General features: G+C 43.7%; 1 protein-coding gene across 3 annotated transcripts in view; it reads right to left on the bottom strand.

Moving 5' to 3' along the window:
* The window catches only part of Arhgap26 (Rho GTPase activating protein 26), a 400,407-nt gene that overhangs the window by 170,069 nt on the left and 216,497 nt on the right, over positions 1-13,841 (bottom strand). For all 3 annotated transcript variants that reach the window (XM_037197112.1, XM_037197113.1, XM_037197114.1), the window contains exon 12: positions 13,081-13,117. In XM_037197112.1, coding sequence (XP_037053007.1) covers positions 13,081-13,117 — 37 coding nt within the window. The remainder of the gene's footprint in view (positions 1-13,080; positions 13,118-13,841) is intronic.

The raw sequence follows: 13,841 nt of genomic DNA, 5'->3' as shown, positions 1-13,841 counted from the left end.
CGATGAGTCAAATGCCTCTGTCTACTGGGACCCTGTCTCCTGCCTTTTTAAAACCTACCTTCCACCTCCAGATGCCTCAGGAATTGTTGAATTTTTTTTTTTTGTCATAATAAATTCTGAGGCAGCAACGGTGAACAAAGAAATGACATTCAGACTCAAAAGCCTCAGATTTGGGGCCAACCACACACTGGCTATGTGATGGACAGCCTTTATCTATCTACCCTCCTCACCTTTAAGAGGAAGGAATTAGGGGAAACGAAATGAGGCAATGCCTGTGAAGACACTCTAAGGAAGTTGAGAGATCCACACAGGCTTAAGAGATTAAGGATGCTACTACTAATAATAACAACAGCAAAGAGCAATACTTATTGATGGGACCTGCTACCACTAAGGAAAGGTTATCCATTACAATTTTATTTAATGTACCTGGTAAATCAAGATGTATGTACTAAAGCCAGTCCCCCCGACAAATAAACTGGGGCCCAGAGTTTCCCAAGGTCACATATTACAGCAATGGCATCTGGATGCCAATCCACGTAGTATTTCAGAGTTAAAACTCCTATACATGCCTCAACACTACCCCAACTGACACCTCATAGCATTTGCTAAGCCTTACATACATGTAGTAAGACGTACAATCTGAAATCTTTGACCAGGGTGGGGAGAAATGACTTGAGTGGTCATAAGTATACACCTAGACAAAGCCTCAGACATCTGTAAAGGAGGTCTAAACAATACTACCTCCCTTATATGGCTCTTATAATAGTGATCAAGCAATACAGTGCGTGTCAAACACTCAGTGCACCATCCCATATGTAGTATGAACTCTATAGGCATTGACTATAATAACTGAAAGCCTGGACTTGGTGAGAGTAGTGACAATTTTTCAAACTCTGTCTCAACTACCCCTTGCTTTAGGGTTAAAGAGTTATCTAGGGCCCTGTACCATGTTGCCTGACTGAGGCCCAATCTGGGGTGTCAGGAGGTAGTTCCTACCATCCAAGTTGTAGCTTGTTGTCAGTACAGAGCCCACATCACGAGGGAAAGGCAGACATTAGGCCGTGGCAAAGTTACATGTCAGTCAGAAGCTAAGAATGGATTTCTGAAATATCTCCCAGGATAGACATAAAGACTTCTGACTGTCTGGGTAAGTTCAAGAAGCCCTGTTGGCAAGTTCAAGGAATCCCACTGCAGATACTGTCCTTGGAAGTTGGTCTCATCACACAAAACAGTTGGGAACGTAAGGTATCTGAGGAGTATTTCCCTGTCTCGCCAGACTCTGCCCATAGCTAAGCCACTCTAGAGTTAAGACGTCACTGCTTTACTAAATATAATTCTAGCTCAATGCAGCCACAGCAACCATGCCACTAGCAGGGTCCCTAACAAAAGGCAAAGTGCAGAGAGCCAGTACCTGCACAGCCCCTTGCCTGACTCTAACTGAGCCTCAGAAGACCAAAGGGATTGCCACAGAAACCTGCATGGGCCAGGAAGAAGAGGAAGGGCCAAGAGGGCACCAGGGGAGCAGGCAGCGTGGAGGAGTCTACCTCAGGCCATCGCTGGCAAGCAGGGTGGAAAGCCGGAGGGAAGGTGCACTCAGCTGATTGCCTCGTGGACCAGCGCACAGGAGGCCAGGCGTCCGTGCCCATTAATGCTTCCACCCTTCTCAGGTTTAAAAGGGGAAATGTTCTATTTATAAGCCACCCAACAGGGGAGACCTGGCAGCCTTTGGATGGCTCTGATCCCAAAGGGATCCTTGTTACCAATGGTTGCCCCCTCCTGCCTCTCTACTGTGGGTGTTCTAACAGCAAAAGGCCGAAGGTGACTGGAAGCAAGAGGGAGGGGGAATCCCCTTTCCTGCCCTTTACTGTTTTCATGAGAATGTGGACCTTTGATAATAAAAGCTGAAGGGTTTAGAAGCCTTTTAAAAAACGGTGGCCATGCTAACCACTAAGGCTTCCACAGTGATCTTCAAGGATAAATCTCTTTTCCGCCTGGCAGATCAAGGGGATCCAAGGCAGAGATGAAGAGAATCGAGAATCAGAGGGACAAAATCGGGCAAATACAAAAAGATGGTAATGCATCCCTGACCATCTCCTCTCCTGATCTTCCATCTTGTCTCATAAATCAAGACAAGCTTTAATAAAGTATCATAAAGGATTCTGATTTGAATGGCAGCCTACAGAAGGAGAGCATATACAAGAGAAACAACAGAGTGGCTCTGCTTGTTTCAGAATCTCCTTGCGATGCCAGTGTACCACATTAAAGGCCTGACCCTGAGAAGCTGGAGCCATCAAAGCCTGTGGCCCTTGAATACCCAGCACTGGGCACAGGTACTTGAGGAAGCACTGACTGTTCTAATGTGGACATTCACAGAGAATGAATATGCAAAGACTCTGACAGGTTAGATGCTGGGGACTGCTGACAGAATTCCTTCTAGTCTCACATGAGGGGCTGCATACGGCTAGACAGAGAAACAGAGCAAGTGCAGCAGGAGCCAAGGATGCTGGCCACTGGTTCTCCTACTTCTCAACTATATACTTTTAAATTCCATTTGCTCAGTTAAAACCTAGACACATAAAATACTATTTCTATAAGTGGTAGCCATTTGTGTGTCACTTACCATTCCCCCTGCCAAAATCCCATGCCATTCTAATGGACTGGTTTTAAAATTCACCATCTAGTAAGTAAGGAGTTAACAAACTACAGTCCATGAGTAAATGTCGCCATTGCATGTTCTGGAAAAATAAAGCTTTACTGGGTAGCACTTGTCCATTCATTCCCATGGTGTCCATGGCTGCCTTCACACTAATGCAATAAAGGAACTCAACAGTTCCGCAAAATGCAAGTATTTGCTCTCCGCCCCTTTACTGAAAAGCATGATCTCTGTGTTAAATAATGGCATTTACAAAATCAACAAATTTATACTGCTTGTGCCTCCCGTTCATATCCCACTAAGTATTATAAACAGCAGTTTAGGAAGTTCCTGTGGCACTACCAGTGAGAAGTACAGCTACCAGAATTAAGTGAACTACCCCCAGAGGGCTTTAAGACGGAGAGAATGGCTACCTTGCTCATTTTCCCTGCTGTCCCCTGCAAGAGCAGTTCTGTCAATCCAGTGTTGTTCCCCCCTGCCCCCCGCTAGACTTTTCCTTGCTCTGCTTGTTTGTTGTTATTTTAGGTTTTGACGATGTCTCACTATGCTGTCCAGCCTGGCCTGGAACTCTCTATCCTCCTACTTCAGTCTTGAAGTACATATACCACCATGCCCAGTAAAAGATTTTTTTTTCAGTAACACATTTAGCCAGGTGATAGGAAGAACTAAAACAAGAGTGATGACAGACACTGTGCTCAACATTAATCGTCACACTGAGTTTATGATGCAGGAATATTAATTTTGAAAGCATAAAGGGCCCTGCCATCTCTCTCCAAGGATCAAGGACCAACACGCTAATCTATACCAGCTCCACAGCACCCTGTGAGAAAGCACCAATCAACATGGCCAAATAAACCCTAAACAAAGCATTTCATGGTGCTGGAGGGATGGCTCAATAGTTAAGAGCACTAGCTGCTCTTCCAGAGGACCTGGGTTCAATTCCCAGCACCCACATGGTGGCTCACAACTGTTTGTAACTACAGTGGCAGGGTATCCAACGTCTTTTCTGACCAATGTGGATAATAGGTATGCATGTGATGTACAGATATATGTGCAGCCAAAACACCCATGCACACAAAATAGAAAGAAAGAGAACATTTTAGACATATGAAAGGGCTGATGTACAAGCATGTTTAGGTCTCAAAATAGCAAACATATGGAAAGCACCGTAAAAGTCAATTAGGATAGAATCCTATTGTGGAATGTTAATATCACAAATTTTTATCAAGATGTATTTTTTTTTTTTTTTTTTGGTTTTTCTTTTCAAGACAGGGTTTCTCTGTGTGGTTTTGGTGCCTGTCCTGGATCTCGCTCTGTAAACCAGGCTGGCCTCAAACTCACAGACATCTGCCTGGCTCTGCCTCCCGAGTGCTGGAATTAAAAGCGTGCACCACCGCCGCCGCCGCCCAGCTTCAAAATGTAATTTTTATGACATGAAAAATTCTTGTACATTTTTAAAACAGAATGGAAATAAGTTTATTTAGTATAATGCTAATTAAGTCAAAATCCATAGTGATAGTGGCAACATGCATATAAGACATCATAAACAATTCAAGAATGAAATATCTCTGAGCTTACAGATTAGTTTTACTGTTTTTGAAAATTATTTTGCTATATTTTCCTTAACAGTCTACTACAAGCTCATATTATTGAATAACAAGAAAGAACATATGTTTTTAAACCTACTTCAGAGTAAAGTTTGGAGATTCAATGTGCGCACCCTACAAACAGTAGACCGTAACCCCAGATCCACACAGAGCATTCCCTGTCTAATCACTGCTGTTCTCGCCACCTCTCCTTGTGAACAACAAACAGAAACCGCCGTGGGTTCCTCAACATAATTCAAATACGAATGATTCTCATAAGAGTACTAGATGAAGAGCCAAGTGCAAGAGAAGAGTGATAAAGAAGTGTAAGCACAGAGCACGTCCTACTTACGTGTCCTTTGGGAGGAAAGAGAAGTCTATGTCGTCTTTGCAGCTCTGCTGACTGAACCCAGGGCCTTGTACATGCCACACAAGCACTCTACTACTGAGCCACAACCCTGCCTGAAAGTTTGCATTTTCCAATCTGTCTAGTCTAGATGAAACCCCATTTGAAGCTCATTTTCAAATCCACCAGTTTAGGGCATTTTGTCTACACAAAGAGTATGGATGTTGATGACGCCAATATTATCCACCCCAAAAACATAAGTGAGCCATCTGTCTATGGCCTCTTGGTGTTCCGAGCCCCCACAGCACATCCCACACTGCTTGAAGGTAGAGATACCTATTCTAGTTGTAAGTGTTCTTACCCTTTAGTGCTACTTGCCCTTATGAACTCAGAGAGGAATCCACTGGATGAGGACCTTCAGGAAACCTGGGCTCCTACAGTTCCATCTAGTAAGAACTTCAAGCGGGAGTGAAAAGGCTATGTTAAATGAGAGTGGGAAGCAGAGTGAACTACCACCAAGATGCTCTGAAAAGCCAGGTGGTCAACACATGGCTATGCCATGATGTCCATGAGGAGGCAAGCTTGTAGCAACAAGGACACATCAATTTAAAGACAACCTGATTAGCCCATTGATTTGGGCTAAATCTCTCATAGAGGGAGATGGTACTATGAACACTAGCTTAACAAACTGGGTCCTCTCTGTCCCAATCTACCAGCTTTCAGCTTTTAAACAGCTGGAGAAGCAGAGGGAGGCTACATTCCTGTAAAACATGTAACTTTTGTTGAGGTGAACATGTAGTGGTGCATTTATTGTTGAAAACTTAAATACTAGAAGCCTTAGAATCTCTCACTAGACTGATGCAGCTTCTCCAACATGTTCTTGGCACTGTAACCATTCCTCAGTTGGGAAAAGTAGCCGAGGTTTAGAACAAGCCACTTCCTAGCTTCTCTTCCTACTTCTGAGTCTTTGGAAAATAAACCTGACAACTGCAGCCTAAGGTCAGGTGTGGAACGAGACTAACCAAGCATCGAGGTGGGAATGGAGCCTGGACAGTGGCTGGGGAACAGATCTGGCCTTGTGCAGAGCCCTGCCTTCTGTAACAGTGAAGGAGGAGCTAAGAGTGAATCCTTGACACTGGCGATGGCCGCCTTCTCAACAGGAAGCTCAGGGAGCAAGAGATCAAGTTCTTTACTGGCCGTCATTCAATTTTTTCCTTTCCTTTTCTGCTTGGTCATAACTGACCACCTAGAGAGCTCATTGCTTCCGACATTCTAGAACAACCAAAGGAATGTTCATGTTCACAAAACTATCAGGACATGGTGAGAAACAAAAAGAGCAGACTGTTTTCTGACTAATATTTCAGGGAAAAGTCAACCTAGAACACAGAAGACCTCTAGGCAGAAAACTAAAACCCAAACAAAAGGACGTTGGTCTGAATAAATGGAAGGAGAGTGAAAGGTCTTGAGAGGATGACAAGATTACAGGTAAAAGTGTTTCTTTTCCTCAAAATCAATCTATTTAATTAACACAATCTTGAATGCAAATGAAATTTTCATGTTTGAAGAACTCACTAAATTTATTCTCAAAGAATAAGTGTCTACAGGTAACTACGTCAACCCCTAAAAGGACAGTAAAGAGAGAGGGGCAGTGAGGAAGAGGAAGGGTGGGTAGAGGAAGCAAGGCAAACTGATAGGGGGACACAGCATCCGGATTTGAGTCAAAAGGCCTTCTTCAAAACTCAATTTGAAAATCAGGAACCAGAAAGGAAAGTAGAGACAAAATTTAAAAAATGATAATGAATGCATACAGAATACAGATCTCTAGCATGCCCAAGACCATAGGTTGAGTCCCCAGCATCAAGGAAGGACAGCACAAATAACATCAATAAGTAACAAGATGGGAAAGTGTATTTTAAATATCTAAAACTAGACTGGATATTTACTTCAGTGGCTTGTCTATCATGTTCAAGGCCCTGGTTCAATCACAAGCACCACAAAAATAAGATAAAATGTCTAAAATTATTAAAGATTACTATCTTGATAGAAACAACTTTACAAATACATAGGAAAAAAATGGCAGTTGTCATTGAAAATGGACAAAGGACATGAACAGGCCATTAAAAGAAGAGGATGCTCAAGGACTAGCAGGCAATATAAGTAGACAGTCAAAACTCTTTGCTTATCAGAGAAAGACATGTGCTAGTGTGTAAATGTATTAGACCATCAAGGAATCACAAGGCTGAGTAATAGTGAGCATTGGCAAATATGGAGAAATGTGCATTCGGGACTGATAGCACTGTAGACAGACCATTGTGGAGAGCAGCATGAGATCACTTAATGAAGTCTATCATGGACTGGCAACTAGACCAGAAAATATAACCCCAGAACAGAATCACACACAGTCACATTACAGACCTGTTTGTGTGATGATGAGGAATCAGAGGTGAGTAGCTGAGGAGACAAGAGCACATCTCTACAAAAACCAGATACACTTTAGAGTAGATGGCAGTCAGAGGCACCATCTAGAGACACAAGGAATGTTGTGGATGACACCTAACACACGCTGCAGGGACAAAAACAGATCAGAACAAGACACAGAGCCATTTTATAATCTAAGAATACAGGTAGATAGGCAATACATTACAAGAAATGTGCTTTAAAAGTGCAAACTAGGCCAGGCAGTGGCACACGCCTTTAATCCCAGCACTCGGGAGGCAGAGGCAGGCGGAGCTCTGTGAGTTCGAGGCCAGCCTGGTCTACAGAGTGAGTTCCAGGACAGCCAGGGCTACACAGAGAAACCTTGTCTCGAAAAATCAAACAAAACAAGTGCAAACTAGAATAGAATAGTGGTCTAAGTGGGGAACAAAAGAACACAGGGATGAAAAGAAATGGAATAAGTAAAATGAAAGAATAGTTCAAGGGACTCATGAGAATAATGAGACCGAACAGGGAAGGTAAGGTGAGGGCTCTCTACCTGAGACCTGAACAGAACACACAGAAGACAAATTGCAAAGAGCCTGCAAAGAAATGGGCATGTTTTGTCTGTGGCTATCCTCTTTGTCAAGTGAGCAATCTGAAATCAGAGCAGCCAACAAATGCCACTTACCGATCTGTTTTATACCCACAGGCACTGCAACCCCTGAGAGAAACTTCACAGGCAAAGTAACAAATTCAGACAAATCTACAGAAGAACCCCCACCAGCTATCTGCCCCTTCAGAACATGCTGGCTCTATGATCAGAGGTTTGTATTCAAACTCCCACCAAAAAGTTTGAGAAAACAAAACACTACATATCTTGTATTTACACGCTAACATTTAGAATGTGCCCAGAAAAGCAATAGTCAACTCTTAAATTCCTATCAGATTGACTCATTACCTTTAAGTAAGCGCTTAAACTGGGACATTTAAAACAGGGTAGATCAAGATCTTTAGCAACAGTGCTTCCCATGACAGATAAGCCCAGTGAAGGTGAAAAGAAACAATAGCTTCAAGGTGTGGCTGGAGCCAAGTGGTATGATCTGCCTTGCATCCCCAAGGCCCTGGGTTCAATTCCTAAATAGGAAGGAGGTAAAAAAAATTATGGCATGATATGGAAAGAGATATACTAATACCAAGAAAGGACCGCAACGCCAAACGAGAGGAAAAAATCTGTGGTCAGTCTAGAAGTCAGTGACTAGTAAAGCAGTCTTGAAAAAGTGGCCACTATTTTTTCACTCAATCATTGTCTCTCCTTCTTGCTAGATACAAGGGTATTCTGCAACTAACACAAGTGCATCTCCCATCTGGGAAGAACAAGAGGCAGAATCAAATGTTCCAGCAGAGTCTGCATTTTTCATATGGGACTCTGCATCATTCTTTGCTCAAGAAAAGTAAATACCTTTGCCTTGTGTTCATGGTACAGCATGGGAGTTGGGGGAAATATAGACTAAATTGTATTCTCTGAGCTTATTAGCCTCAATTTCTTCATCTACAAGTTAAATCAAAAATTTCCAACAAAGCCTGGTGTAGTGGTGCACGCCTTTAGTCCTAGCACTTGGGAGGCAGAGATAGGTGGATCTCTGAGTTTGGGACCAATTTTATCAATAGAGAGAGTTCCAGGACAGCCAGGGCTACATAGAGAAATACTGTCCTGAAAAATATACAAGCAAACAGAGGGGGGGGAGAGAGAGAGAGAGAGAAGGAAGGAAGGAAGGAAGGAAGGAAGGAAGGAAGGAAGGAAGGAAGGAAGGAAGGAAGGAAGTTAGTTTGAAGGAGGAAGGAAGCTTGAAGGAAGGAAGGAAGGAAGGAAGGAAGGAAGGAAGGAAGGAAGGAAGGAAGGAAGGAAGGAAGGAAGTTTGAAAGAGGAAGGAAGGGAAAAAGGAAGGAAGCTGGAAGGAAGGAAGGGAGGGAGGAAGGAAGGAAGGGAGGGAGGGAGGGAGGGAGGAAGGAAGGAAGAGGAAGGAAGGAAGGAAGGAAGGAAGGAAGGAAGGAAGGAAGGAAGAGAGGAAGGAAGGAAGCTTGAAGAAGGAAAGAAAGAAGGAAGGAAAGAAGGAAGGAAGAAAGGAAATAAATTCCCAATAAACTTAATCTAATAAATCTCTAGTACCTGACACATATTAAGTGGTGACTTAACAGCTATTACTATAAAATGACTTTAATGGTAGACAATGTACCTTGCATAGAAACACACTAGAAACTGGCTGTCCCCCAGTAAGCCATTCTCCATCTTGATTTAGTATTTGATCATCAATATAGCTCAAGACATTTTCCTATCAAACACCTAGATGAGTTCTATAACTTCTTTTATTTTGTTCCACTGCCCACTTCCATTAAAAATTCAATTAATGATCTACTGCAGGCACCAAATACACTAAGAGCTCCCTTGTTCCCGTTCGTCCTTCTTTTCACATGTTTGTGTATGTGGTGTGTTTACATGTGTGTGCAGTTGCCTGTGTGGGACCACATATATTTGTATATGCATGTAGAAGCCCAAAGTTGTTACTGGGAATCTTTCTGGATCATTCTTCTACCTTACCTTTGAGGCAGGGTCTATTCATCAAATCTAGAGCTTTCCAACTAACCTAGTCTCACTAGCCAGCTTGCTCAAGGATCCTTTGTTTCCCCCTTCCAAGGCTGGAACCACACATGGGCTGCCATGCTCACTGACATGTCTGTGGGCTCCAAGGACTTCAACTCCAGTCCTCTTACCTGTACAAGAGCTTTGACTGCTGAGCCCTCCCCACAGCGCACACCCCCCATCTCAGTTTCCCACCCTGTTGCTGTGATAAAATACCCTGAGATAAATAAAAGCAACTTAAGGCACGAAGTTTTATTTGGCTCATAATTTGGGGTCATAGTTTAGCATTGTGGGAAAGTCAAGGCACCATAAACTTGAAGAAGCTAGTCACATTCCATCGGAGGAATTAGCACATTCATGGTGTTCTCAGCTCCTTTTCTTCTCATTCAGCTCAAGGTCTAGCCCACAAAATGGTGCTGCCACATTCAGAGCTAATCTTCCCAATCCGGATTACTCAGGTTAAACTCTCTCACCAGCTAAGCTAACCTAGACATTTCTTTAGAAGGGCTTCCTGCCTCCTGCCGGGGTGACTCTACACATTCTGACAGCTGAAACCACCCACCACGTCACCCTGTTCTTACTAACAGCTGCATACTACTCTGCGATTGCTCCATTTGATACTCAGATTCTGGAACTTCTTGGTTGCATTTTAAACATTTTTGTACCTTAGAAAATGCTGTTGGGTCAAAGGATAGCCACTTTTTGAAGGCTTCCAAGAAATGATGGGGGTGGCCAACCAATGACTGGTCTAGCTTGAGACCCATGCTGTGAGAGGAAACAGTGTCACCCTGGACACTGCTCGCAGGGCCAGGACCCAGAGGCTGAACAGCCCAGAGGCCAAGGATAGAATCAAACATGGCTGGCAAAAAAAGAGAAGAAAGTCAATGACATGACTCCTAGTGATATTCTGCTCTACTTGTAGATCTTTGCCTAGTCCAGTTGGCATCAGAGAGGCTTCACCCAGAAACTGATGGAAACAGATGCAGAGACCCACAGCCAAACTTTAGGCAGACTTCTGGAAATCCAGTGGAAGAGGCAGAGGAAGGATTATGGGAGCCAGAGGAACCAAGGACACCACAAGAAAACCTGCAGAATCAACTAACCTGGACTCATAGGAGCTCAGAGACTGAACCACCAACCAGAGACCTTGCATGGGACTGACATAGGTCATGTGCACATATGTGATAGTTGTGTAGTTTAGTCTTCTTGTGGGACTTCTAACAGAGGGAGCAGGAGCTGTCTCTGACTCTGTTACCTGCTTTTGGGACCCTTTCTTCTTACTGGGTTGCTTCATCCAGCCTTAAGGAAAGGAGGTGCCTAGTCTCACTGCAATTTGATATGCCAAGGATGGCTGATATACATGGGAGGCCTGCCCTTTTCTCAAGAGAAAGGAGAACGAATGGATGGGAGCGAGGAAGAGGGGAGGCTGGGGAGGACAGGAGGAAGAGAGGAGAAACTGATACTGGGCTGTGAAAAAAAAGTAATTAATTTAAAAAAGTAATAATAAAAAAAGAAAATACTGTTGAATCAAAAGATAGCCACTTTCTGAAGGCTTCCATGCATACTCCCAAAATGCTTGCGGACCAGCAGGACTAACCAGCATACCCACCAGCAAAATCATTTCAAACAGAATGTTGTTGACACTTAAACAGGGGAACAGGATCATAAGGTCAACAGGGGAGCCTGTGACAGAGAACTCTGTGTGTACTGCATCTCCACAGCTCTTGGGGTCTCTTGGCATCTTTACTAAGAAGCACTATGTCCCTGCCTGGGGCCAAGTGTGGCAAGCTGTTCATTCAGCCTTCTGAGTGCCTGTCCATACTTCCTATCCTGGTGGCTTCCCTAATTTTCTCATGAGAAGCTTTCCTGCATCCATTTCCTACAATATTCTAGAAACTTTCTATCAAAATGTGTTTCTTTCCCTCTGGGGGCCCAAGCTATACTCACTGGATGGTATCTCTCCTGGGAATCTGATTCTTCAGAAGAGTGAGGCAAGGACAACTTTGTATCCTAGGTGCTAGCAGCATCCCGAAGACCCTTCTTTCTTGGCATCCCTGCATCCCTGGAGCTGGTGTGCCTGCCAGCCTGTGGCTCCATATGCCCCATCACTAAATTACACTACCACCTATTATGCTTCTTCACTGTTAAACTATGAGTTTTGCTCCTTACCTCTACCCCAGTTAACCTCCGATGCTTTAACAATCTACTTAAATTGGGGAAGGGGGAGTTACTATTTTGTTTTCTTGAATATTTACTTCAAAGTTTTTTCTTTATTCAGCTTTTGAAGAGAAAACAAAGCAACACAGAACTCAGTTTTCCTGTCATAAAAACTTTGTCAACTGTGGCCATTATAAGTCACTTAATATTTTATCTGTATCTTCTGGCAAGGGCTGGAGATATAGCTCAGTTGGTAGTGCTTGTTTCTCATCTACGCAGTCCTGGGTTCAAGCCCCAGCACTGCATATGGCGGCTGTCACTGTGGACACCTGTTATCCCATCACTCAGGAGGGAGGCAGAAAGGTCAGAAGTTCATCCTTTGCTGGGTGTATGAGGCCAGGCTGGGCTAAAGACCCTGTTGTTTGTTTGTTGTTGTTTTAATCTTTTGGCAAAGTCTTTATTTCAGAAAGAATAAAAGAGAAGGATGTGTTTCATAATGGCTAATGGCTTTCGATCAATAGAAGTGAAAAGGCTCGCCCTTCTGTCTGAAGTGCTGCTCTGCTCCACTATCTCCTGACACTACTGCAGTGCCTGGCAGGGCCACCTCTTGATTTTGTCAAGTGGATTTTCTAGAGCAAAGCTGAGACCAGAGTCGGGGTTTCCTTTGTACTCTTGTGGCACCCTGGAAGGAATGTGCTTCATGTCTTATGCACCAAGGTGATAATCAGGTTGGAGCACTTGCCCAGCAGAGGTTTCCTTTCAAGCTCACTGCCTTTGCAGTTAGAGGTGCCCTTAGAAGAGGTGATGAAGCTGAGTGCTGGCCTGCAGCAGAGAAAGAGGCTAGCCACTATCCTCTCCCCTCCCCAGTCTTCCCTCTCCAAGAGCCACAAAGGAAACAGAAGTAGCAAGCCATCATATCATCCACCTTTGCTATTGCCGTTTCAGGGCCAGCAGACAGTGCCAGAGGCATTCTGGCAGCATTGGACTCTTGGTTTGTTGAGTATTGAGCAACTTATAAATGATGACTGGGGCTACCATCTTAATAAGACCTGGGACCATGTGAGATCATGAGTGTAAGAGCACCATGAAAAGCATGAAGGGTTGTTTAAATACAAGAGGCCACTACAATCTTGCCAATCTTCTTCAAAAAATAATCCTCTGAAGTGACCCAGCAATGCCCAGGGCACCTCCTGGTGGCTCAGCCCTGAAGTGGCAATTCTTAAAGCCTCCCCTCCCGCCCCCCCACTCTGAATACAGAAAATGACCCAGACATCATACTTACTCCCTTCATTCTGGCTGTCTTTGTTTGAGTTGTAGACCTGAAAAATAGAAATAGGAATTTACTTTGTGTGCATTTTATACCAGCCTACCAATTCACTGTACAAAACCCCAAGATGGAAGGCAATTTCTGCTCCCCTCATGGGAACACCCGTAACTAAGCTCTTACTTCCCAGCATGCACTTATACACTTAGCTTTTCACTAATAAGCATGGGTCTGAACCACCTGTGGGACTGTGCGGGTGTGTGTGTGTGTGTGTGTGTGTGTGTGTGTGTGTGTGTGTGTTGGGGGGGTTATCTTATCTTTTTAAAATGGCAAACAATAAAATAAAATATACAAAAGAAGAGAGTCGAAAGTTGGTTGCAAACCATTAGGCACTAACTTGGACACCAGACAATGCCCTAAGCATCTCACAAGAACTATCCCCCTCTGCATAGAAACTATGCTTGGCAAGAGCAGTTGCTACCACCATTGTACAGGTGGAAAATGTGAGGCTTACAAAGGTGGAATGAGGTTTCACGGCTAGTTAAAGGCAAAGCATGGGCAAAGAAATATTACCAACTGTTGAGTGCTGACCCTGGGGATGAGACCAGTACCCCCTTTACTCTATATGTAGGTATGAATGTTATCCTGAGAATATATCACATTTACAACCCAATCCTTAAACAGTTGATAGAAATCCTAAAAGAGAAAGTGGCATGATTAGTAAAAGGAAGACTTTCTCACTATAAAGCAGACAATGACATGCTTCAAGTTATTCTGGA

This window comes from Peromyscus leucopus, chromosome 19 (assembly GCF_004664715.2).
Source record: "Peromyscus leucopus breed LL Stock chromosome 19, UCI_PerLeu_2.1, whole genome shotgun sequence".
Lineage (NCBI taxonomy): Eukaryota > Metazoa > Chordata > Mammalia > Rodentia > Cricetidae > Peromyscus > Peromyscus leucopus.
Note: the sequence above shows the minus strand (reverse complement) of the source record. Positions and strands in the feature narration are given on the sequence as shown.